The sequence below is a fragment of the Populus alba genome, chromosome 13 (assembly GCF_005239225.2).
Source record: "Populus alba chromosome 13, ASM523922v2, whole genome shotgun sequence".
In the NCBI taxonomy this organism is placed as follows: domain Eukaryota; kingdom Viridiplantae; phylum Streptophyta; class Magnoliopsida; order Malpighiales; family Salicaceae; genus Populus; species Populus alba.
The window spans coordinates 16,295,470-16,321,540 of NC_133296.1; the positions used below are offsets into that span (position 1 = coordinate 16,295,470).

Consider the following 26,071-nt stretch of genomic DNA (forward strand, 5'->3'; position numbering starts at 1 on the left):
TCAATCTTGTTAGGATTAAATGTAATTTTCTTTTTTATCTTTGTTATAATTATCTATCTTCTCAAAATAAACTCCCGGAGTAACTATTTGGTAGTTACTCTAGAAGTATTCAAAAAATAATTATATAAACATGTTAAAGATAAAATCTCAAAAATAATTTTATATCACTTTCTAATATAATTCTTTTAAGTAAAAACTATTTGAATACAAAATTGTGATTCACTATGTTTTGCTTAATTTTCATATTATTTTGTGTTTTTTTTCTTTTATATTACATATAAATAGATTATATTTGCATGATGTATTTATAAAAATAAAAATCAGTCATCTAAAATAAATAAAAATACATGCATTAAAAATAAAATAATATTTAAATATTTCCATGCTCATATGTATTTGGCTTTTAGGAGAAAGATTTCCTTTATATTTTAGCTTTTAAAAATGTATTAACAACTTTTTATCAGTTCAATAATTTTTTTTATTTAAGTTTAAATAAATACCCCCTCTCTGAATTTTTAAAATTTTAAGTTAATTTATTTAATTATCATTTATTTTTATATGTTTTTATATTTTCATAGTATTTCAAAGAGATTTTTTATATATATTTAATATAAATATAATTTATTTGCATGATATATTTATAAAAATAAAAAATATTTCTTGGTATGAAAAAAGACCTCTAAGATAAAATAAAATATATATATAAATTAGAAAGAAAAGTCAGGGTAAATATTTTTATTCTTAGTTATTTTTGTTTTTAGGAGAAATATTAGCTTTTTCACTTGAGCATTTAAATAAAATTAACAATTCCTTTACAATTTATATATTCATATAGCTTTTAAATTTATTTTGTTAAGTACAAATAGTATATATGTGTTTCTTAATTTAAAAAAAAAAACCATGATATACCGAGAAACTATTGGGCTCTGCGAGTTGTTTAAACCCATTAAGGGTAAAAAAAAGTGTCCGGGCGTGCTGCCAAGGATCCATGGTTGTTGAATCCAAGGATCACCTAAACCCATTCTTTTTGGACCATTAAAGAGTTTTGAGCTCGTTAAATTTGAATTCGTCACAAAGATTTCTACTCCTCGTCATTTCTATCTGCTTGCCTTGTTTGTGTTCTCTATGTATTTCGAATAATAGGTCGTGGTTGATATCCTTGCTTTCTTTACTATAGCAACATAACAACATTTGTGTGTTGGCCTCCCATTACTCAGGAGCTCATATATTTTTAATGAAAACTGTGGAGGTACGATGAACCAGCACATGATACATGATCAGCTTTAAAAGATACATGGACCATCAACATGATCAAGAAATGGAGAAATGCCGCACTTTAAAAGATGCATGGACCTTACATGTTTATTGGGTTTGCAAGATGTTTAATGAGTTGTGGGATTAGTCATGATGCGCGCAAGCTAGTCCAAATGCCCACGTAAATCTAAAAAAAAAAAAAGAAATGGAGAAATACCAGTGGCTCCACCAAAACCGACCATCAATTTTGAGGCATATGGGCCGGTAATCTGCCTCTGTTGTTGTGTAGCCTAAAGAGAGTTAGCATGATGAATGTCATGTGACCTGTTCATGGAATGCCACATAGAAGGGAGTGCCTTAGCTATCAAAATAGATGAGTGATCCATCTTGTTATCCTGTGGATAAAGTTAAATCTTTTTTTGAATGGTAAAAAATATATTTAAATATTATTAATATTTTTTATTATAAAAAAAAATTATGTGATGGTTTGTCTGATATAATTTGGTTGATATTATTAACATAAAAAAAACTCATACAACATGTAAAAATAATATTTAATTAAATAAAATTCCAAGATAATATATTTTTTAAATATTTAAATAATAATATATTTGATTGATATGAGATAATCTAGGTTAGCATATCAAATTTGTGATCTAAAAACTATAATAATCTTATAGAAAATAAATTATTACATCTAATTCTTAATCAATTCAATATTAAATTATAAAAAAATAATTAAAAAGAAATTTACCTAACCCAAGTTAGCAAGTAAAAATTACAACTAGGATTATAAAAATAAAATAACCAGTTCAGCATCGACCTTGCCATTGCAGAAGAAGACAGCATGGCTCTTGCAAAACCACGCTTGCCTCCACAAGGATACTGAACCGAGTACGAGGAATGTGTGTGCTGCAAAACATCATCAATGGAGATTAGCGTAACAATAGCATTGTAATAGCTAGCATCTGGCAGCCTTTTTCAATCAAATAATGAGAATTCAAATCATGTTCTTCATTTGTGAATTTGTGAGAAATGATAATGTGGGCTTGCATGCATCCAAGCTCACCCCCTTGCAAGGTGTACAAAACAAACCTTCTGGACTTAAATGGCAGACAAAATTGAAATTATTCCGAATTGAGTGTTGGATTTCAAGCAAAAATTAATTGACAAGTAGACAGTTTGAGCTTATGAATGGGGTGCAAAGAATTGTGTTGAAATGGCACGATTTTACTTGACATTAACCGAAGGTTGATTCTTCTGGGTTCTTTGAATTGTTAAGAATTGTGTCAAACCCTCTGCTTTAAATTGAATCAAATAAAACTAACAGCTTCTAAATTCTAAGTAGAGGGCAATTTGAGATCCTCTGTCAACAATTTCATAACACCCTGCATGAACACATAGACGGGGGGGTTGGGGGTTGAAAATTAATCCTGCAAAATTGCATTTTCTATGACTGTAGAGAGATGGGCAACACCACCCCTTTGGATAAAAACGAAGATGGATTGCACTGTAAGAGAGAAGATAATTGAACTCTTCATGAACTACCAAGCCCTAAACAGTAGCCTCAATCGCGTCTGCTCTCGTGAGTCCAGCCTATTGATGCAAGAAATGCTTCATCGGATAGGCGCCTCAGACTCTCTCCGCTTTGTTGAGCAGGCCCTCCCTGTTGGTCCCACACGAAGCTTGAAAGCCCATTTTGCTTAATATAATTATCCAACGGTGACTCGGCGGTGTCAACAAGGTTCATCGTGCTCAATCCTGGTATTTCCAGTGGCATGTCCTCTCTATTGGGGTGACAATTTAGGTCTATTTTCCCAGCACTAGTTTCTGGCTTCTCTATTTGCCTTTGGCTTTGATTTCCTTCGGTGTCTGGATTATTTATATGCAACACTTCATGACTCACTGTGCCTTTCATTTCTGATTCCTCCTTATGATCCATTTTGTCCTTCTGTGAGATTTCTGCTTCGCGTTCTGATTGGCGTTTCTTCTTGCGCAGCATGAGGGTTTTAAAACGGCGCTTTACAGTCATGCACACATTACACGTGCATGTGGGCTTGTGCTTGCCTTTCCCACTTGGTGGTTGAATGCAAACGATGCAAGTGCAACCAAGGCGGTGCCGGGGATGCTTTGTGGTGGCTCCAACTGATGGATCGCCTGAATCATTTAGATTGTCTCCTAAAACTGCAACAGTAGCCAGAGCATCTAAGCCAGAAGGCTCCCGCTCTTGGAACCGCTTCTGACTTCCTAAATTCCTTCGCTTCTTGAAATCTGCTTTTGCAAAGATGTAGGGGTGGAATTTCAGATCAAGGAGATGTTCAGAGATTCATCGAGGATAAAAATCACGCACTTCAGAAAAATGGAAAAAAAAAAATCACCACTGCTATTCAACTGTCTTTTACTTGACAGTAACTGAATCACGGATTCACATACAAGGTTATTAAGCTTAAATTTCAAATGAAAATCTTTATAAAAAATACTATCAACGACTCTTCAAATCATGTGTTTTCCTTGACAATGAAAGATTTTATTATATATATTGGTTTTTTAAGCAACCTGCATTAGTATGGAATTTCACCCACTTGCATTAAAATTCCTCATCAGAACATGACATGGGAGGAAAACGCCTATTAGTCTGCCCAGTTATTTTACTATGTGCAAAGACTTACTAGCACACATAAAAACACAGTCTACAGCAAGCTAAAGTCTGTCTAAATCAAACAACAGACATAGAACTCCTCAATGTATAAAAGCTTATGCAGAAAGCACAGAGTTCTGGTCATACCTTTGCTCACTCTCAGAACATTATCCAGATCCTTTGAAGTCATCTCTTCAGGTGCAGAACATGTACACCTAGGAATGTAGACCATTAAAATATGAAATGTGAAACCAAATAACAATCATGAATGATTTTAAATGAAATATCCTAAAAAACAATAAAAAAATGAGCAACCTGCTTGAATCCCAAGCATTCTCTGAGCACGTCCATTTTGGAGGGAGAAGAGCATCCACAGGAAGATTTCGCCATTTGGAACAATCATCACATTGAGCCCACTGTTCTTGTCCCCTGAAGGTTCAGCTATAGAGCATTAAAATAACTAATATTGGGAACTTAGACAAGCCCATTCATGCAGATTAAAAATTCCACCAAGTGATCAACCTTCCAGCTTGCTGCATAACCATTCATTGCACTAGTTCTTGTGATGGTGAAGATGGGAGAGGAAGAGAGGTATATTACAAGCTCAAAACAGATGAAGGTTGGGAATAGAGCTGCTAGATCTCTGTTGCTTCCCTTGATTAAAGATAGTAAGAAGCAGGGAGCAAGCAGGCAAAAAGAACTTTGCCGCCATCCATATCAAGTTCTATGGAATCAACACATGCCTTTTCTAATAGAAACTAACAGAGCCTCTTTCAAAATTTGAGTACAATGGACTACAGGAAAATGTTGACAACAGACAACCCGTACATTGGGCAAATGCTGAAAGAACTCCAAGATATCCTTTTACCAACACAGTACTGTAGTTCTTTTTCTTAATACAGAAAGTAATGCTAGTCATATGTATAAATCCTTACCCAGATAATCTAGAAGTAAATATGGTCCTCTTCCCAAAAACTGGAGGCTCCTAAAAGACAAAGAAATTTGATCAAATAATTAATCCAGAAAAAATGGTCGAATTTGGAAATTCAATACTATGAATCCTTTGATGCATCATTGCACATAATTTGCAATGCATGGGCAAGAAAAAGCATGGAACAAGAGAAACTTACATCATATTCTTCAAATTCATGGTCTTCAATAGTGACAATGGTTGGCTTCACGCTTGGGGGTGGATGAAGCAAGTCCTGTGCTTCCTCCCATGTTAGTCTTAGCTCCATAGCGTCTTCACTATGCATGAGCAACCTCTTACTTTTAGGTCCAATATTTTGAGTCCTTTTCTTCTCTGTGGTCGCTGTTGTTTGCTGCAGTAGATCCCCATCTATCCTGCCCCTGTGGTTCTCACTATTGTTCCAGCCAATATCCCCATCAGCTAATTTCAAACGTTTGGACAGAGTATTTTGGTAAGGATCCTTGCTGCCTTTAATGATTTGAAAAAGACAGATTAACCACTTACTGTAAGGAGAGTCTCAACAGTACCAGAAAAGGGAGTTTCCCCTGAAGCAGTGCCATCGAGAAGACCAGATGCCTGGACCTCCTGTTTATTCAACAAGCAAAGTAAACGTAAATTTTTCCACACACCAAAAAAGTGAAAAGGCATATGAAAGTTAAAGGATTCAGAATGAAGTGAAAATGCCAATGAGGCTCAACCTTTGTATCTTTATCGTTGTTTGTTGACTTGCGAAATCCCATGACAAGTTTGCCTCCAGGATCTATCCGGCTAAATGTTACTGAGATAGGAAAAAGATAGCATTCCTAAGATAACATTAGAGAGAAAGAGAAACACATGACATGCAAAAGATATTTACTTCCACTAGAGTAAAGAACGCAAAAATATGACTAGTATAATAGATCACACAGTGATCAAATGAGGTACCGTTAATGCACTTTAATTCTGTTGGAAAGGATTCGAATTTCATACAGATAGACAAGATTTAAGCAGGCTAATGCAGCTGAGAACATCTCACTTCATGCCAAAACAAGTTATATGGTGCTCCATTAATTTCAATAACTGTACTACCTTCCTGGTCCATACATGATTTTTATATAAACCAGCTGATTGTTATGGCCTTAATTTGAATGAAGCAATATATATCTTATATAACTATGTATTAACATCATCCTTTTATCAAGACTAGAAATCAAGCACAGAGTCATCCCCAGAAAGGAATAGCATAAACTTTATGTTAAAGCATCACAGTCTACAATTCAATGTGCAAAATATGTTGAGCACTGAGGCATTAATATCAACTTTAAGCAAGAATATAATTGATCATACTTGTATCACCCGCTTTTAATTGCATAGAGTGTATGCAAGGGGTTACACCCTCCAACACATACATCCTACTGTTGTTGTTGGGCCAAAATCTGAACTGAAACGTCCATTCTCTCCCTTTTATATCTTGAATCCTTAAAGGAATCCCTTCAGATTGGGAGACAGGAGGAAAATATGCCTGCAATGGCTTAAATCTTACACAAATACAAAAGCAAATAGGGAAGCACAACCAAAAAAAAAGGAACAGGAAAAGGGCACAGACTATACAATTTTAAACTTACTTCTGCACATGCTTTTGGAAGAACCAATCGACCAATTCGACCCGCATCACTGGCACTGAGAATCTTCTCAAACAATGGCACAATATTGGAGTTCAAACTTTTAGACAACATGCTTAAGGAAACCACTAATTCTGAATCCATTGATGATGAAAAAAATACAAATCACAGAAGCAAATTTACCCAACAAATTAGACTTTAAAATAAAGGATACTCTCCCGATAATTGCTGCAGCTCTTGGTCAGTTATCCTTGGCCAATACCGAGGAAGTAACTGATTCTTCCCACGCCCCTCAGCAGGTGGCCTTGCAATCCGCAGCTCAGAAGCTGCACCTATATTATTCTCTGAACTCACAGAAAGGCCAGGTTTTGAGGGTTTAGGCAATATTGGTCGAGATCTTTGTCCCTGCTGAAAGGAAGGTATTTTTCTTTGTTCCTTTCCTTCAACAGCCCCATCAGGAAAGGTTACAAAATTTGTAGTCCCAGATGGAGCTCCCAATGCCATACTCAAAGATGGCTGAGAAAGTGTACTGTGCATATCTCTCAAATCTAACAAAGAACTCATATTGTCTGGTTTGGAAAATTTAGGTGATCCAATTGATGGTTGAGTCACGTTTGAGAAGCCTGTGCCAATATCCCCAATTGCATGCATGATCTCTTCTTGTCTAAATTGCCCAAGACCTCCATTAGTGTTGGCTCTCTTGGAGGGATGCAATAGACGGGGTTCATTAGCCTCTAGAAGCCTGCACAACTGAGCAAGTCCTCCCTCATCATTGCTATTACCAGCCACTGTGTTTTCAGCAGGAATGGACTCCGAATCACCAGCATTATTTCTTGCCAAAAAGCCAAATCCATTAGGAATTTCATCACTTTGCATCTGCATGAGCAAATAAAGAAACAAATGAAAGACCATGTGACTAGAGCCATTAAAAGCATACTGTCTTACAGTCAGATCATTTAAAATGCCAACAGCATACATCATCCTATGTACAACAACCATAATTTTAAGTCATCAAAATAAAAATCAAGCATGAGGATCTATAGGCACATGCAAAATTGGTTAACTATAATGCTTAAGGAAAAACTTCCATATATATTCAGCTCTTTCACAAGAACACATTAATCATGTCTGTCACCAAATTGTATATAAGGAACAGGCAACAATCCTGGAACCATTTCTGGACAACCAAAGTCTTCAAAGCCATAATGCTTGCAAACTATTTTCACACGTGTAGCGTGTGATCTAATAAGCCTCTATGAATGATTCATGCTTTTGACAGAATGACCAGTGACGGTTGAAAACCAAAAGCAGTTGTTTAACCCATTCAAACTAATATTCAAACACGATGCATACAACAAACTAGAAATGCAATGCATCTTACCAAATGAAGTCGAGAACTCCTTGCGCAGCTAGCACACCCAACACCCCCATAATCCAAGAGTTCAAGCAAAAACTTTGATGCTATGCATCCACAGTGGAGATGCTGTCACACAAATTTCAATTAGACTTTTTTCTCTTCTTTTTTTTTTTTTTTTTTTGGAGGGGGGGGGGGGTGGCATGAATTGATATCATCTGAGAAAGGTTCAACAATAGAAAGGAAGGGTTTGGAAAAAGTAATAGCTACTAGATTATTAGCTTACCTTGCTGCATATATTGCACTCCCTCCATCCAGGTTCCTCTGAGTGGAAAGTATCGCAGAAAAGGGAATCCTCATATGCAGATCTTAAGTTGAATATAAAGATAGAACCCACATCAAATTAGCAAGTATATAGTGAAAAGCAATGGAAGCAAACATAATGACACCAATGGAATGGTCAATCAGAACCAGGATACTTCTGAGTTGAAGGTAAAAGCATCTTGTAATGCACACACAAGGTCAACTAGAGTAAATGTTAAACTGTTGCAAACTTATGAAAGTTATAAGATATCTCATAATTTCACGACGCTTTCAGAAACGGCCAAGGGGTGGTTATAAAGCTCCATGAATTACAGAAATTCAGTGGGAAAGAAAAAACAAGCGTAACAAATGAGCCAGTTCAAATCTGAACTACTAAAATCTGTTGAAAGCAACTGACATGGCAACATCTCTATCAAATTTTAAAATTTGCTACAGTTGCAGTTAATGTGAGAATGGATTATTCTCTCAAATTAAAGTTGAGCATCCACTCCCTGCCAAATGTATAAGAAAGTGCATTACAAAAAAAAACAAAAAACAATTGTCCAATTTTATTGCTTTAGGCTCATTCTGCCTAAAGATAAAATTCGATAGGTTCTCCTAGGATGGCCAGCAATTTTCCTCAGCTGGTTAATACCATGAACAAAATTCAAAACACTGTGGCTGTGGCGGGTGAATTGTATGGTTGCTTATAAGCCATAATTAGCTGCTTAATTATATGCTATAATTAAAGATGAAAAGTTTCCATGATACGATAACAAGCAGTAGCTGAGGTATAGCTGGTTTTGCTCAAGTACTAATTATCTAATTATAGATGTCTTAATAACCATAATCACAATGTCACTGATTCTTACAACAAAAGTACGAAAACACACCACATAACAGAAATCTAGTCCAGTGAAAACCCAATTCAAAAAAACAAGGAATCGATTAGCAAAAACAACAAAGTGATGAACTAGAAACAAAACCTCACATCCCCAAACTGCCCTTGAAGAAGCTACTTAGCTAGCATTGGAAATTAAATCCAGTATTAAAAAGAAGAAAGAGGAGGGGGGATTACCCGCAATTGTAGCAGAGAAGAGCATGACCACCAGATCGCAAAGGCCAACCTCTCTTCCATTCATGAGTTGTTGCAGTTTGACACGATGCATTCATGCAAATCTTGGTGCCCATTTCTTTTATTCAAAAAATAAAAATCAGCCCTTTTAATTGATAAACAACCAATGATTAACAAAAAAAGCAAATCACAAAGATCCCTAAAACCCCTTCTTAACCAAAACCCACAATTTAATTGAAACAAAAATTAAAACTTGACAATCTAATCTCTCCATGCACAACATTATAAATAATTCCAAAAAGAAAAAAGAAAAAGCCCAAGTTCTTAAGATAATATGTTCAGCATACTTACCTTCATTAGCACAAAACCAAAGAGTTAGTGCTTGGTGAGTAGAGCAGAGTGGAAGAAGAGGAGGGGGAGGAACAGCGAACGAGTTAAGTTTGTTTGGTAGTAGTAGTATTATGGATGGGCAAAGACAGAGAGACAAAGTGTGTTTATTTGTTTTATAAATAGAACACAGAGAGAGAGAGAGAGAGAGAGTGCATGCAAACATGCGGAAGGAAGGGAAGAGGGGGAAAAAGGAAGGATGCATGCACGACACTTTACACCGCTTTCCTAACAAACATAGGAAAGAAGAGAAAGGAACAGTAGCCGACTCTTTTTCTTTAACTCGCTCATTCGGACAATGATAGCATCACACGGCGGTTTCGTGGGTTTTTGTGAAGAACTGTCAGATGACATGTAGATGAGCTTGACTGTTCCCTTCTGCTATCTTCCCAGCTACTTGTGTCCTGTCTTTTTACAGCAATAAAACCACGGCCTGAAACTAGTTACTGTACGTTAAAGCGTGTTTTTTTTTTAAATATAATATTTTTATTATTTTTGTATATTTATTTTTCTGCAATTAATCTCAGTTTAAAACGTGATTGGCTGACAAGTACTTTAATCCTTACTCATTCAATTTCATTAAAATAAAAATGAAAAACATTTCATGGGAATGGTAAGTTGTTTTCTCTCATTTAAAGTTTTTTAAATAATTAAGGTTAAGAAAACGAGGAAGATGTTTAACATAAGACATATTTTAGTCTCTTCGTAATTATCTGCATGCTGCAATGATTTGTCTTTTCATTCAATAGGTTTATATTTTCTTGAAGGTGTATATAAACTGGTTCAGATATTTATATTAATTAAAAAAATTTATTAAGGAACATAATTAATCTCAATAGCTACTCCTCAAGTGCCATTTCTTTTCCTTATTCGGCTAATTAAGCAGGACATGAAGATTTCTTCAATCTACATCAGTATCATCCCACTACAATAATTTTCATAGCCATGATCATAGCACTGTAAACAAGTTTAATCTTGTAAACGTTCAAGTGTGTGCGCGCGCGCGCCTGGTGTGACTTCTCTTCTGTCTTCCCTTTTTCTTCAAGAAAATCCTGCTCTATCCACCTGAGATTATATTAAAACCTCGCTAAAATGTGAAAAAACATATTATATATAAGTATGTTTGGTAATGTGGTAATGATTATTTTTAAAATAATTTTTTGTATTAAAATACATGTTAATGATATTTTTTTATTTTTAAAAAATTATTTTTAACATTATCATATCAAAACATACAAATTATATTAAATTTTATAGGAACACGATTTCAACAGCGTTCCCAAACGCTTCCTCCTTGTATACATGCTGATCATAAATTTCCTTTTCTTCTATTAAATTCCCAGTAATGGGATGTATATAGTTTTGGATTTTATAATAACAACAACTTATAAATGACCATGGCAATAGACTTCTCTTGATCTGTCCTTTCAACGACTTTAATTTAATTTGCCCTATCCTTTTGAAAACATTTCACTAAAATATAAAAAGTAAACACATTGGTATGCTGATAATAAATCTTGAGCTTTATACCAACAACTACAAATGACGGTGGCAATAAAAGTTACAGGGAAGCGATAATTTGCTGTGATTAATGTACAGATCATGAGCTTAAAACAATATTATTTAGAGCAAGTACTCTTGTAAGGATGTGGTTTCAGAGCCCAGCACTATTAATAATTTCTCGATGAAAAATACTACGTGCCATTAATTATTTAATTTGCTAGTGAATAATATTTGTCGTATATTAGTTTCGTCTGGGGTTGGGGTTTGCATGTGCAGGTGATGGGATCGGCGCCGTGGGTTCTTTAGCATGCATTAACATTTTTTTGATACATTCATGCACTGCATGTAGATATATAACACTAAAAATTCAAGGAGATTAATTAATTGTAAAATACCTTAATTGGATTGTTGTTTTTTTTTTATTAAAAGCATATTTGGATCATTTGCCATGTTAATCTTCCTTACACTGTTTTATTAAAAAATAATATAAATTATATTATGAAATTTCAATTAATAATTTAAGTTTTTTTGGTTGAATTGGTTCTTTAACATGATATCAGAACTTTGATAATAAAGTAGTCATAAACTCAAATCTCATCATCTCGATTTATTTATTAAAAATTAAATAAAAAATAATGTAAGCATGTTTGAGTTTCAAATTTTAAAAGTCTTCACTTAAGATACATGTTAAAAAATAATATAAATTATATCTTAGAATCTCATCTAATAATTTAGACTTTTGAGTTTTTTTTTTTTGTTTAAGAAGTAAGAAAAGTACTCATATGCGCTTATGTTACCAACAATAGATCCTGCATAATTTTATGATCCAATTACTTAAATTTATGATCCAATCATTAGCATGTGATTGCATCAAAACTAAAAGACGTGGACAAAGAAATTTGATCTTGCTGTTTATTTAATATTCTTCAGTGCTGTAATTATCACAGCATTGCCTCCAGTCTTAAATGTTATTCACATGAGAAATTAACATGATGAATTTAAAGAAACAACTTATTAGCATGGGGCCATGGCACCCCAAGTTCTGATATTGCTCAATTTGACCCTTACATTTTAAGGTTATTTCAATTTTCCCCCAAAACTTGTAGTTGGTCTAAACTCTAAGTCCTTTCTTGTTCTATATTTCTATCAAATTCATCCCTCGCAAAATTCTAGTTGAGATGACTATATTAATTATCAATTAAACCACCAACTACCTGATCTTATATGGGGCTAACGGTTTAGAAAGATGGACCCAAATTTCAACTATGGGCCTATAAAAAGCCCTTTAAGGTTTGGGTTTAAAAAATTTGCCGGGAAACACATATTGATTTCGCGGGGATGTCAAAAAGGTTCTATTTACTCCTTGTTTGGAATTTGAAAAATATAATCTCAGTCTCTGCTGCTAAACCCTCAAGCCCTTCAAAACTCACCTCTTCCAAGATCTTGGGTTGCTTTTTTATTTTTCTTAAAGGTAAGTCTATCTGGATAATCTCTGGCTCGGTTAAATTATCTGTTGCTAATTAGTCCCGAAGATAAGCCCTTTTTTTTTCTTCTCTTCCAAGATGTTTCCTTTCTTGAATTTTGTGTTTATGCATGTTTTTTCCCTTCAAGATTGTCTTCTTATGTATTTCTTAGTCTTTTGTTGTTGAAATTGTGAGAAAATAATGGAATTCTGCTTTATTGATGGGATTTAAATTTTATATCCTGAGAAATCAGACCCTTTTGGATTTTACAGTTGGTGAAGAAGAAATTGTAAAGGAAAAGATGTTAAAGACTTCAATGAACCCGACACGCAGTTGTTCAGGTAAAAATCAAGGAGGATTTTTACTTGTTTTATATACTCATGCTGTTTGGGTTATTATATTCATGGATTGTAGAGTTGAATTGTTGGTTTTATTGTTGAAACCCTAGATCATTGTGCTGCTGGTTCGATTGAGGAAAAGGATGCTATGAGAGTTTGGCTCGAATTGAAACAAAATGGATTTCTCTCGCCTTCGCCATTGCCTCTGTCTGCCTCAAAACCAAGGCCTGCTCCGATGCCAAATAAGAAGCGAGAGAGGCACAGAAATGCTGGGTTTAGTGAAAAACCGGAGCTTGCAAAGGTGCGGCGAGTTGATGGGTTGACTAAGGTTGCTGTGTCTGCTTCTGGATTGCTCAAGAAAATTAATCCAGGGACCACACCTTCCGTTGGCATGCTGCCAACGCCAAAAAAGCACAGTGAGATGCGTAGGATTGGTGTACCAAATGGATTTTTGAAGGTTTTAAAGGTAGAACCGACTAACATGTACTCTCGGATCTCTCCACCATGTGGGTTGCTTAATGAGTTCAATCCAGGGATCATAAATAGGATACGAAGCAGTAAACAGGTATTTTCAGTGATTCGCGATTTTGTTAGAAGAGATACGTTAGAAAATATTGACATCCCAAGTAAGCAGGAAAAGAGATCTGGTGAAAATGATGTGATTGGATGCCCAAATAGTTCGTCAGGAAGTGACCAACTGGGATTATGTTCAAAGGGCCCGAGTGACCATTTGTGTGTGAAAACAGAATATGATGAAGAGGTTGGTGATTTGGGGATAGCTGTGAGAAGGGACAAAGATGAATTGAAGTCATCCCTATCTTCAGTTACAGCATCTGAAAATGCAAGCAGTTCTGTTCTTGATGAGGTGTCAGCAAGCACAGCAAGGGGTTCTTCTCTTTCTCTAGAAGGTTAGTTTCAATTTTGAAGTTAAACCCTGGCCTAGTTAAGTTTTCAAAGCCGCTTGTATATAATGAGCATCAGTGATATCTGTATAGAAAGTACAAAAGATTTTCTTTTTCTCAAAATTCCACGCGCAGCAAAATTTTCTGACTGGGGAAGACCGGAGAAGACATCCTTTTAATGTCTCAGATTTACCTTACTGAAGTTAGACGTTAGGATCTATATGTTGAGAATGAGGGCAGGTACTTTCAATGTCTCAGGTTGCTTTGAGTAGAATTCCCATCTCAACCAACTGTGACATGTAAAGCATACATTTTTTATTGATTTAGTTTTTTTGGTTCCCAGATGCTACTGCAGCTTCTCAATGGTTGCAATGTCTTCACCACGACATCACATGGCGTCTTGAAGGTGCATTGCTCATTTAAACTTGTCTGGTTGTTTATTAGAGTGTATATTTGCTTGTATACCATAAAGCATCCTTTGTTTCCTTTTTTTCTGCCAGCATCGATGCGTGGTAGAACGAGGATTCAAAATGCAATCCAGAGAGAATTGCCTGCCCTTATGCTCAAAGAATTTTCAGATGACCAAGAAACTGATTTCTTGGCTGCCAAAAGGTTTGTTTCTTTAAACATGGATGTCCATAAAGCAAAGTGGATTAATCAGTTTGATCGGATGGATAAGACACCCAATGAAGAGGCGGATCGACTGGTCGGGAATTAAGCATGTCACTGGAGTTCCTTCAAGACACTAATGGTCATCCACTCTGCAGAATTTTATGAGCATACACTTAGATGAAGATTATCATCTAAAATGACACTTATACTACTGAATGCCCAACATCAATTCTACGAACTATGGTTGAACCAGGTAATGGAAATGCAGTCACGGAACTATGAAGCTTTTCATGTTTTAATCAGTATACAAGACGTTAACATCAGGACATCAAATTTTACTCTTCTTTTTCTGTTCTGTTGAGGTGGTTACTCATTACAGTGTGCGTGCTTTGAAGGTAGATATGGCCGGCTCTTCATCATCACCATCAATGGGGTTTGATTTTGATGAGAAACCACATGTTTAAGCTGTTGATGATGGCTTGATAGATCGGAAAGCTATTGAAAGGTTACACGTCAACTCTGAATATAAAGGTATGGTATGGTATGGTATGAAAATGATGTAATTCCTTGTGGATGTGTCTATATAATCTCTTTTCTCTATCTTTTCACTTATTAGTGTTTCTTTTTTTAGTGACTTTGTTCTCTATCTGTTGGTATAATTTGTTACCAAAGAACATTCTATAACATATTTTATCTCTTTTATATCATAGTTTGTCCATGGGGTTTTGGTGAACCTTGTTCTAAGTTTCCTAGTTTCTACCCATGGTTTTGTAGGAGCAAAGACAGCTGATTCTGATAAAACGGTACTTTCTCTTTCATAATCTGATGTTTAAGTAGAGTAAATTGCATCATTTGCAAAAGGGAACAGAAAAGACTCGAAAAATCGATCACACTAGCTAGACTTTCACTGCTGCAAGGACTAGCTAGTCTAATGGAGAACATGATTTCCACTTCAGAAGTTGGTCATGTCACCATGGAAGTACTTAACAGGGTCACAAATGCAGGACTCATTTCCAAAGGGGACGATAGTAAAAGACTAGACCCAACATCTTCTGTTTTGATTTTTTCATTTTGAGAAATTGAAAAAGAAAACAACAATTTGATTTGTTGTCGTTACTTCTCGATTTGTTTGGACGCTAGAGAGGTAGGTAGCAAGGGATTAGGGCTGTGTTTGTTTCCGTAGATGGTTTCAAATTTTGAGTTTTTTTAATTATTTTTTTATATTTTTGAATTGTTTTCACATGCGGAATTGTAGATGTTAAGAATGAATTTTAAAAAAAAAAAATATATAATATATATATATATATATATATTTTTTCAAATAAAAATATCACTAGATTTATACAATTACCACAGCAGAAAATAAAAAAAGGCATTAGAATTTTTGGGTTTAGTTGATGGACAACACACCAATCATGGTGTAAGCAAAGTAGTCATACAATGAAGGACTGATTCTAGCTTTTATGAATTTAACTCTATCATTTCCAACTCGTTTTATTATTTTTTGGGGTGCAGGACTTGAAGGCGAACCTGATCATCACAGACTATTGCATGCGAGGAATGACAGGGTATGAGTTATTGAAAAGAATTAAGTTGTAAATATCAGTACTCGTCTTCAATGATGTAGCCTCCACTGTAATTTCTAATCTATCCTCTCAAACAGGAATCACCTACCATGAAGGAGATACCAGTAGTTGTATCTGAGAACATCCCTACTTGAATTAAACAGTAATTGCCTGCCTTGCAGTTTCAATTTGTTTCTTCTCTGGTTTAATTGTCTTTTAAAAAAAATGAAAGAAAGAAATCATTGATTTATCAAATATTTTCCACCTAAACAGGTGCATGGAGGAAGGAGCTCAAGAGTTCTTGCCAAAGCCTCTTCAGCTATCAGACGTGACAAAACTGAGTGCCATGTAAAAAAAACAGAACAATCCATCACAAGGAGGCTTTGCAGGGGAAGATGAACATGCAGAAAAGATGTCAAAAAGAGAAACATGAAAGAAAAAATGTTGATTTTGGGGAGTAATTCTAGGATTAGTGCAATCAATAGAAGTGTGTTATACACTAGACTGCTTCATCCCTTTTGTTAACATCTAAAGTAGTTATCTATATATAAGGAGGTTTTAGTGCAAGCACAAAGTTGTTTGCCTTTCGTTTCTGCTTAATCCGCATTTGTAGATAATTTCTTATTTTGAACATGGAATTTGTTAAAATTGAAGTTCCAAGTTTACGTGTGCGTACTATTAACCCAGAAGCAAGTGAACAGATGAAAGTCTACAGAAAAAGAAAAACTATATCGTGCATCACCAGACATGTTTGATTCTGTACTCAGTTACAGGCACGAATGAAGGGACCTGAGGCCATTAAATGCACACAAGTGAATAAGAGGGATTGCATTGTGTTTTTCTTTCCCTCAGTCTCAAAAGAATCTCTATACCAATTGCAAGGAAGAATATACCTTCCTTAAGGTGTCTGTACAGAAGCCTACTTCGGTGCCTTCTGCACACAAAGAAGCTGGAGAACGTAGCTTTTTAGCATCATCACTGGGGGAGATGAATCAAGACGGTTACCATCTCTGCTTATCTTCCTGTCTCCAGGCCCTTCATTTTCTGCTTCTGTATTAAGATGAGTCAAGCTTATTGGTTCAAACAACAATAAGATCCAAGCCTCAATCCAAAACAAGCATATTAGTACAAAAAATAAGTGAAAGAAAGAAAGAAATGGCAAGGAAGGGCCATCAATCAATTCAAAAGACTTGAGACTTGGCTATTCAAGACTGAAGGCAAAATCTTGATACCTTTATTCCTCTTTGGGCATGGAGGAGAAACTTCAGCATCATGGTGATATCTGACAACATAATGGACCGCTTTAGAAACCACACATTATAAGTTTAAATATAAAGCACGAGGAAGAGAGTATGGCACACGTACTCTTTTTTATCAACACTGCTTTCAGATTTGTTAGGGATCTTCACAGATGATGATGTCTCCAAAGGTTCATCTTTTGCATACTTGCGGTCAGGACCATTATCCACAGATTCTAATGCATTCATTGGCTTCATGTTGTTTCCAACAGGGCCATTCCATGTCTCGACTTTTTCATAATTGGTTTGCTGAAATTTTGATCTATTTTTCTTTTCTTTGCTTACACTTTCCTTTGCTGATAACTCCAAAACCAACTTCTCTCCACGAGAAGCAGCATATTCTGATGAATCTGGAGGGTTGCCTTTGAACTCAAAATCTGGAGAATCCAGAGTAAAATCTGCCCTGGTTGCCCCAAACTCAACCTTCGAGAACGTAGGGGAATCATGAGCGTGCATACTACAAGATTGTTGGCAGAAGGCAAAGTTTTCAGAGATAAAACTGCCAGATGGTGGATGTTTAACAGAGCCACCATGTTTGGAGGTGCCAAAGGAGAATTTGGCATCAATTTGTGGTTCAGGGACAAAGGCATCGAAAGTATCTTCAGTCCAAGGCTTGGAGCCTGACAAAGGATGCTTTGTTTCTGAGGTTAGGCATGGTGAACTGAAACCCATATTCATATCTGCTGACCCGTATCCTTCTTTAAGCATCCAATTCCTACGTGACCCTATTTTCTCCTGGAAAGGACAATCTAAGTTGCTTGACTCTGATAGCATTGGGATCCGTGTGGATTTTCCTGATCCAAATACGTTATTTCCTTTCTGAATTTCTTCCCTATTTTTGAATTGTCTTCCCTTGAGAAAAATGCTTTCAGTTCTGCAATTCTTTTCAGGGAAACAAGAAGCATTTTGATGCCTTTGGCTGTGTCTTGCTCTAGAGTTTGATGGCGAAATATCTGTCACCTTGTCCTTCACTGCCTTTGAAAAAAGTCACTTTATTTAAATATGAGTTTTAGAGCAAGCTGAATCAAAAAACCCTCATACCCAATAAAAATGCATAACCTGCAGTGGACGAGCTTGACTCTTCACTGCCAAATATTTACGAAGGTAATGAAACATCAGTTGAATTAGAAAATGAATTACGTAAGGGGGCAGGTGTGGAGAACTACTAACAATTACCTCAACAAGCTCTGGTTGTCTCTAGCATCTTTTGTGATAAAGCAAGACCAATCAGGTTGGATGGTTGTATCTCCAAAACCCAAATTCGTTTGCAGTGAAGGCTTCCTGTCATCATGCGAAGGAAAAACTGTGGTGTATATATGCTCAAGTTACTGAGATAATTTCACATAAAACTTGACTTACCTTGCCGCCCTTTCAGAAATCATGAAATCAAAACCAGTTTCAGGTGTTTGATGCTTCAGAGAGGGTGAATCTGATTAAAAGAACAGAGAACATTCAGTGGAGAGGAAAGGGGGCCCTTTTCTCGTGAATCTCTCAATCTTCTATACCAGATATGCAATCTAATACTAGCGGAAGGACAAAAACAACATCCTTTCATCATCATCATTAAATTGGTGATGATGATGACAACAATCAAACAGGAGGTAAAAGTCATTTGAGCATATGATGCCACAATGGTAGATCTTATAGGAAGAATCCCAGTCCAATTGGAATCTAACTCATAACGCCTTTAACACAACAAGCAACCAAAACCATGAGACCAAGAAAAGATCTACTAAACAGCCAGTTAATAATCTATTATACAAAATGATAAATAATCTATTATTAAGAAAAAAAGACAAACAAAAAGAATGGAGGACACTATCCAAATGAGAAACTGCTCCTCTGTAAGAAATTTCATCAGCTGCTAAACATTTAAGTTCACACTCATTCCCAAGACATAAGCAAGAAATGAGAGGGATTCAGCCAAAAAAACAAATTAGAATTTTTAAAATGTACATACCATGGCAGAAAAATAAACCACACACAATTATTATATATTTCATGATTATGATTCTAGAAAAAAAAAAAAATTGTTTCATTTTCATGTATATTTTTTTTTTAAATAGCAGTATGAACAGAGGCATGATACAAAATCCAAGTAGCTGAGAGAGAAAGCACCTAAGATATTGAATGCTTCCTTGGCAATTATAGAATCCCTGCAAAAATATAAACATAATACCATGATCAAGAAGCATGCATTATAGTTTGTCAAAACAGGTGGAGAAAGGTCAGGTGTTGATTAAACACCTTTTCTTCAGCAGATGACAACCTTCAAAAGCATCATCTGGCAATCTATCGTTTCCGTATTTCAGAAATTCAGCAGAATTACCATCCATAGAATATGGCCAGCTATTCCAAGAAATATCAAATCCCCTCTTATCAAGAAAATTGGCATCCCGTGACCTACACCTTGCTGGAAAGTAAAAAGGTAAATAAATATTCCACACTGGGATCCTTGGAGAACCACAGGAAGGACTAAAAATCAACTATAAGAACAGCTGATTAAAATCACTCTGGAGATGTAAATAAACAAAAGCTGACCGTATCCCCAACCTCAGTTTCACCCCAGAAATCAGCATTAAACATGAAAGCCATAAGAACAGAACTCAAAACACCCCAGGAGTCCATATCCAACATGATATTGAAGGAAAAAATAATAGTGCTGTCCATGATTCAGAAGTTAATTGAGAATTTTATATCTCAAAGTAATTTTTTTTCTTCTCTTTTTTTTTTTCCTTTTCCTTTCTTAAAAGTGTAATCATTGAGACACAAACCTAGAGCCAAATGAAATGCCTTAAATGTCTCTCCAGAACTAGGTAAGGCATGTTTAACCACATGGGCACATACAGTCGGTTTTGATTGTCCTTCAGCAAGTGCAATGTTTTCATCCAGTGACAATAACAAAACCTAGATGCATATAAAACACTAAGAAACCACTGTTTAAAAATTTAATAAGAATACAGGAAGGGTTTTTGAACTTGGATATTACAAATTTCTGAACTGCAGGATATTGCAAATTGGTTCATGAAAAACAAGCATAAAAGGCATAATCCATGAATGAGATAAAAATATTAATTGCATGAATGAAAAAGCAAACCAAAAATTACCACCCCATGTATCGTCGTTATTCTCAGTTTCACCAAATGAGTTCCTCATTCTACCATGGCCATCAAGCTGTACACTTTCTGTGATGGTAGATAAATTATTATTTAGCTTGCAAAACGAATCCTCAATCTCCATTGAAAATTCCGAAGGATGGCCTCGTAGTGGCATGTCAACATGTTGCATTATTGCATCCTGCATATGGCAAATCACACTAATCAATTGCAAATCTCTCTCAATGATATTGATATTGTAAAATCAATTATTCTTAGAGAGTTTTTTTAGGTTTCATGCAATGACTACTATACTAATGTTGCAAATATAAATTATATTGGGTATAAAAAGATACTTTACATATTTAGTTTATATAATGAGAAAGTATACTTCAACTATTTTTCTTATAGATTTTTGGTTTCTCTAACATAAAGTTCCAAAAATCTTTTTATTTTTTGTAATAAACTTTTATAAATGAAAATTAGAAATATAAGGATATCATTATGAAAATGAAAATGTTGAAAAGGTTTTTTCATAATGCAAATTTGAGAAGTGTGAAGTTAGAGAATAGTTCATTCACATTAAAAATGATAGAAGAGCATAAAAAAATAAAATAAAATTGATGTAAAAACATTACGTTGATTTTAGTTGTTTAGCAAGTATATATTGCCACAATTTCATTTTACAAAACTATTTTTCATAATTTATAGTAAGGAAAAACTTATTAATTCCTGACTTGAACTATCTTTGAAATGAATCCATTCAATAATAATATTAGCTAATAAGTGATAGAAAGATAAGTGAGCAAATTTCAATTAATTATTTAGATTATAACATTGCATTAAATTTTCACTTAAATTGATTTAATTTCACAAGCAACATAAGTGGAGCAATAAAGATAGAAGACAATGATGATTTATCAATAAAAAAACTGCTCAACAAAAAAAAAAATCAAGAAGGAAAAAATTAGCTATATTAGTCTTTAGAAATACGAAAAGTATGATTTAGAAAGATATATAAATTAAAATTCATAGGAGATCAATGCTATTAGAATTTATCACACACGAAAAATGATTTAGTTAGTTCAATTTGCTACATGCATGATATTGGCTTTAGGTATTTATCATCCAAAAACAACTTAGGTTTTTTAAAATTTATATGATATATGGTATATCCAAAACTACATTCTAAAATTCAAAAAGAGATGGAGAGATAAATTCACCATGCATGGCCACATACAAAGCGCACTTAAAAAAACTAGCTGACATAAAACATGCAGAAGGTAAACAGCAAATGAAGTAGAATCTTTCATACAGGTTAAAGGGCATGCATAAGTTTCTGAAGGAAAGACGGGAGTTATTTACTAAAATGAAACAGAAAATTAAAGGGGAGAAATCATATGAGATATAGCCAAGGAAGAAATTTGATGTCATACTTCAGGTGGAGGTGTACTCAGTAGAGCACTTACCACTTCAACTTCAAGGTCATTCAGAACATAATCAAGGTTCTTTGATGAGCTTATTTGCCTTGCAGCCTTCAATGGTGAGGGGCAGCCATAGGAAACATATCTATAGTCACATGAAAATTAACTTAGATGGTGTTCAAATTCATAGCTTATTCTCCATGTAGAGTTTCTTCAACTTGATAAGCAAGATATAATTGCAGCTTTATACCATAGAGCTTAAAACTAAGTGAAAGAAATGACACACAAAAAGAGAAACACAAAAATTTCTATACATTTGTCATGCACGGACATGATACACTCTACTGAACTTTCCACCTTGAACAAAAACAAAAAAATCAGATCAACTATATTTGGCACAATTTTAACATGTCAGCAGTCAACACAAATTATATGGGAATATTTTATGATATGTGTATTATTTCAACTTCCTTTATAGCATCATCCAATAAAGTGGCATAATAGTCGCATTTTAATAATATCCCCTGAAAAGATTTCCTACTGGTTTCAATTACAATTATAAATACAGAAGGGTCCTGCAAGATCAAGATGGCTGCAGTTTTTAAAATTAATTTCTCATAGCTTTCTTCAGAAAAATAGATGCAAATTCTACTGGGAGTGAAAAATACAGGCACAAGCCTAAATGGGTTCAAGTACCTGTCAGGTTGTCGCGGTGAGTAGGGGGGCGTTTCTGCTCCCACTTTACCCAAACCTGACATGCAAATGCAGGCATCAAAATAGTTTTGTGGATGACAGAACAACAATGACAAGTGTGGAACAATGATATATATTTACTCATAGGTTACAAAACTCTGTTAAGCCAGCTTCTATAGCAAATTGTAGAAATTGTTAAACAGGAAGTAATACTAAGAACTTAGGTATTTAGATATCCATGCCTAATAGGGAAACGTTGTACCTAAACAGAAATTGATAAAAACCTTTGAAATTATTTTCAGAAAAAGATTCTCCCCTAACAACATCCAGAACTATTTTTTGAGCACCCAGTCAAGTTTTCAGGGAAAATGGAACTAAAAGGGACAGAAAATTTGGAGATATATGGAGAGATAGCTGTAATAAAGAGTGTATGCAGAGGTGTAGCACGTGAACCCTGCACACTCTTCGTGACAAATAAAGGTAAGAAAATCGGAGATTGCATTTATAAGGGTGATATGTGACGGACTAATAGGTCTTTTGAATGACTTTCTGTTATTCCTCGCATATTTCTTGGTTATGTTTTATCTTGAAAGATTTTCCAGTTTCCTGCTTATTGCTGAAGTGGTGATGCCTTTAGCTTTAGAAGAGAAATTAAAGCAAAAACCATAAACTTCGGGAGACACTATTGGAGAAGATGCTTTGTTTTGTATCGTACATTATATGCCCCAAGATCCAGTTGACCAAAAATTTAAGTGAATTCAATTGAAAGTGCAACAAGTGAAGTACTAATCTTGCCTTCAAATTCCAAATCAACAAGACCATACCTTCAACTGAAAATGCAACATGAGCTTCACGTGCTGGACTTCCATCTGACTTTCCATTTGGTTCATCGTCAGCAAGCAATTCAAAAACAGATGATGCTGGAAAACAAATCAGGGATGAAAGAAAAAGAGTTACGAGAATTTCCAAAGCATACAAAAATCTGCTTAACAGCAGAAGACCTTAACTGAAGATCCCTGAAACAATCCACGAATAAATGACCAGAAGCAACTACAATGAGAGCTGTATACAAAGAAAAACTATTGTCCGATGAATATTTGCTATTTACATTGCTGAGTTGTCATCTTGCAAGAATCCAATTTGTTGTTGGTTCCACTGAAAGCTTTGCTGCGATTATTTGAAGAGCTAAACAGAACCCTGTAATAAAATGTAAACCAATTCAACACTAGGACTGGACCAACAGATGATGCTAGATGTGTCTATGTCTACTTTGGAACCTTACTGGATGGAGTGCAACATGATGATAGAAGTTAACTAATTTGTGTCAGTTTAAAGTTGCATGGGTTTGTTGAGTATAACTGAGCAAGTAGAAGAGTGTTTCATAAAATCAAAACCATGTGCATGCACTCTCATCACACCCTTACTCACTTCTTCGGTGATACAGTCTCCGGTTGGTAGCCTGATAGAGTTCCTTTCACAATAATAACAGCAATCACTAAACATCATTTAGCACTTTACAAAGTCCAGAAAAATTAGAAAACAAGGCATGAGATCACGTAGCAGTGCACACAAATTAGGAAAAATACTTGTTTCCATGATTTCAGGAGACTGCAGAGGACCGATAGGGTTGGCTCGAATTATTGGTGGATCCTTGAAGATATGGGAGTTGACTGTTGAAGCATTGACCTTTGCATCTTCCCTTCCTTAAGTGGTTGGATATGAAGAAAATAGCAGAAAGAGAAAGTCAACAAAATTAGAAAAATACGGGAAAATGCCACGGAATTCAGAAGGGCTACCAGGGTGGCAAGTAGACGTGCAGTCTTTAGCAATTGTTGACCAGTTCTGCAAACTAAGAACATCCAATGATCGATGATGTTCTTTGCAATTCTCCCCTCGAATGTTAACCCCTTCTTCAAAGCTGTCTAACCCAGCTGCCTGCTGCTGCTGTTTCCTTCTCCTTTGTTCAAAATACTGCTTTTGCCTAAGAAAATCACATAAAGGTACATACACATTATACACTAATGCCTAAGTAATGCAATTATCCAAAATATTATGCATTGATATTAACCCTAAAAGCACAAAAAAAATAGAAATTTAAAAATAAAAAGGTTTCCAATCCATACCTCTTCTGAGTAGATCTCCTTGACTTAAAAAATTTCACGAGAGATGACATGAAATGATGCAAAAAAGACAGAAGATTTATTCACTTGGGTTAGAATATAGAGTGCAAATTCAATACCGATGAATCCATACAAAAATTGCAATTAAGAGTTCCGAAGAGAAATTCAGTGAAGCTGGGGGGGGGGGGGTGAGGGGCGTACAGTAGTGACTTTCCTTCTTGATCCTCCCATCCATTGCAACATTTGCACGCTTAATATTATTATCAGAATAGTAAGATTGCAAGCAAAAGGCTCTCTAACTAAAATCAGTTAATAAACTCAAATTTCGTACGGAGCAAAATGATCCAATCAGATGAATCTAAAGCGAATTGACGAAACCTAGACGAAGAAGACGACGAAGAAGAAGAAGAGAGGACGCTCATTCATTGATGGAGTGAGTGCTGCTTGATTATTTTTTAGTGCCAGATGCTGAGAGAGCGGAACGAAACTGTTCGGTTCTGTTTTTCTAAAAGGCGCCAACTTATAATTAAATTAAATAGGACTATTTGAGCATCCGTTCGTAGATGACTAGTCGTTCATAATAAGAAGTATATTCAAGCCAGTTTGTGTGTTTTATGAAACTAAAAGGTATGTTTGCCATGGTTATGAAATATAATACTTAATTTTTAATTATAATTATAATTTAAAAGCTACTTTTCACGAATAATATATCATAAAAATAAGTTGTGTACGTTAAAAGTATGTTTTATAAAAATGATTGAAAGCAATTTTAATGACAAAAGAAGTTCATACAAGTTAGCATTAACAAGTCAAAAGTTAAAAATTTTAATTCTAAGCTAATTTTATAACAAATATTCTATATAAATAATAAATTATTTTCAACCATGCAAATTTATAACTATCCAACTATATAAAACAACTTAAACTAATTTATAAAAATTATTCTGAAAAAATTTATAATTTATTTTTTAAAAAGTTTTAAAAAAAATCACGGGCAAATTAACTAGATTATATCAAGTTAATTTTTATATAATTTAATTATAAATTTAAATTATAATAGAAATTAAATTAGAAAAATTAACCTGTTATGTTAAATTTAATAATAATATCAGTTATATTTTTAAAAACAAATATTTTTTATTCTGACTTGTAGCATATCACGGCTATAAACTAGTATTGATCTAAATAAACTCAACTTTTTTATCGTTTTCACACTATGAGCGATCCTTGCATGTCGTTAAAGATGATGAAATTACATTTGGATAAAAATAATTATGAAAGCAATTTTCTTTAATTTTGCGGGCTCGAGTTAGGTGAATGAATCATCATGAATTTGGCTAGTCCCTCCCTCTGATGTCTGATGCTTCCCACTTGTTGGGGGTTCGTTGTGTGTTTATAGCAAATATGGTACTGTTGGGCCATGCGTTGACTTGGCTTCGGGCCTATTTCCTTATCCATTCGTTCAATCCCTTGTCC

General features: G+C 34.9%; 3 protein-coding genes across 7 annotated transcripts; 1 reads left to right on the plus strand and 2 right to left on the minus strand.

The window, feature by feature from the left end:
* Nucleotides 1-2,442: 2,442 nt before the first annotated feature.
* On the minus strand, nt 2,443-9,964 carry LOC118054031 (B3 domain-containing transcription repressor VAL1). 2 transcript variants are annotated; one of them, XM_073403797.1, is made up of 14 exons: nt 9,547-9,964; nt 9,199-9,313; nt 8,104-8,185; nt 7,845-7,946; nt 6,678-7,339; nt 6,467-6,563; nt 6,189-6,363; nt 5,561-5,640; nt 5,390-5,447; nt 5,023-5,282; nt 4,828-4,877; nt 4,208-4,321; nt 4,040-4,107; nt 2,443-3,528 (listed from the first exon to the last, which is right to left on the minus strand). In XM_073403797.1, the coding sequence occupies exons 1-14, from the start codon at nt 9,785-9,787 to the stop codon at nt 2,822-2,824; spliced, it is 2,811 nt and encodes a 936-aa protein (XP_073259898.1). In that variant the 5' UTR covers nt 9,788-9,964; the 3' UTR covers nt 2,443-2,821. The 2 variants fall into 2 exon arrangements, with proteins under 2 accessions (XP_073259898.1, XP_034921352.1); XM_035065461.2 differs by having other exon boundaries at nt 2,443-3,525; nt 9,547-9,963.
* Nucleotides 9,965-12,423: 2,459 nt separating this feature from the next.
* LOC118054033 (uncharacterized) lies at nt 12,424-16,537 on the plus strand. Its single transcript, XM_073404032.1, has 9 exons — nt 12,424-12,556; nt 12,821-12,889; nt 12,997-13,794; nt 14,132-14,194; nt 14,289-14,653; nt 14,796-15,203; nt 15,916-15,968; nt 16,064-16,128; nt 16,239-16,537. Exons 1-5 carry the CDS (start codon nt 12,424-12,426, stop codon nt 14,504-14,506), a joined length of 1,281 nt encoding a protein of 426 aa, XP_073260133.1. The 3' UTR covers nt 14,507-14,653; nt 14,796-15,203; nt 15,916-15,968; nt 16,064-16,128; nt 16,239-16,537.
* A 136-nt stretch (nt 16,538-16,673) lies between these two features.
* On the minus strand, nt 16,674-25,107 carry LOC118054032 (uncharacterized). Of its 4 annotated transcripts, XM_073404030.1 has the most exons (19): nt 24,797-25,107; nt 24,599-24,621; nt 24,272-24,456; nt 24,062-24,178; nt 23,904-23,970; nt 23,584-23,672; nt 23,300-23,395; nt 22,479-22,533; nt 21,828-21,927; nt 20,371-20,560; nt 19,511-19,676; nt 19,382-19,419; nt 18,623-18,692; nt 18,440-18,544; nt 18,323-18,348; nt 17,331-18,234; nt 17,198-17,247; nt 16,859-17,015; nt 16,674-16,754 (listed from the first exon to the last, which is right to left on the minus strand). In XM_073404030.1, exons 1-18 carry the CDS (start codon nt 24,836-24,838, stop codon nt 16,885-16,887), a joined length of 2,454 nt encoding a protein of 817 aa, XP_073260131.1. In that variant the 5' UTR covers nt 24,839-25,107; the 3' UTR covers nt 16,674-16,754; nt 16,859-16,884. The 4 variants fall into 4 exon arrangements, with proteins under 4 accessions (XP_073260131.1, XP_034921353.1, XP_073260132.1 ...); XM_035065462.2 differs by having other exon boundaries at nt 16,674-17,015; nt 23,904-23,946; XM_073404031.1 differs by having other exon boundaries at nt 16,674-17,015; nt 20,374-20,560.
* Between the last annotated feature and the right edge of the window lie 964 nt (nt 25,108-26,071).

What these genes read in the sequence shown, in the direction of transcription:
- LOC118054033 (XM_073404032.1), top strand. Translation starts at nt 12,424, where the DNA reads ATGTCAAAAAGGTTCTATTTACTCCTTGTTTGGAATTTGAAAAATATA. An exon ending in CCCGACACGCAGTTGTTCAG is followed by an intron (nt 12,890 to 12,996) that starts GTAAAAATCAAG and finishes TTGAAACCCTAG; the next exon opens with ATCATTGTGCTGCTGGTTCG. An exon ending in CATCACATGGCGTCTTGAAG is followed by an intron (nt 14,195 to 14,288) that starts GTGCATTGCTCA and finishes TTTTTCTGCCAG; the next exon opens with CATCGATGCGTGGTAGAACG.
- LOC118054032 (XM_073404030.1), bottom strand. Translation starts at nt 24,838, where the DNA reads ATGTTGCAATGGATGGGAGGATCAAGAAGGAAAGTCACTACT. An exon ending in GGAAGCATTCAATATCTTAG is followed by an intron (nt 18,693 to 19,381) that starts GTGCTTTCTCTC and finishes TCTTTTAATCAG; the next exon opens with ATTCACCCTCTCTGAAGCAT. An exon ending in AGCAGTGTTGATAAAAAAGA is followed by an intron (nt 17,248 to 17,330) that starts GTACGTGTGCCA and finishes TTATGTTGTCAG; the next exon opens with ATATCACCATGATGCTGAAG.
- LOC118054031 (XM_073403797.1), bottom strand. Translation starts at nt 9,787, where the DNA reads ATGCATCCTTCCTTTTTCCCCCTCTTCCCTTCCTTCCGCATGTTTGCA. An exon ending in CTTCTCTGCTACAATTGCGG is followed by an intron (nt 8,186 to 9,198) that starts GTAATCCCCCCT and finishes ATTCAACTTAAG; the next exon opens with ATCTGCATATGAGGATTCCC. An exon ending in CTGCAGCAATTATCGGGAGA is followed by an intron (nt 6,564 to 6,677) that starts GTATCCTTTATT and finishes GTTGTCTAAAAG; the next exon opens with TTTGAACTCCAATATTGTGC.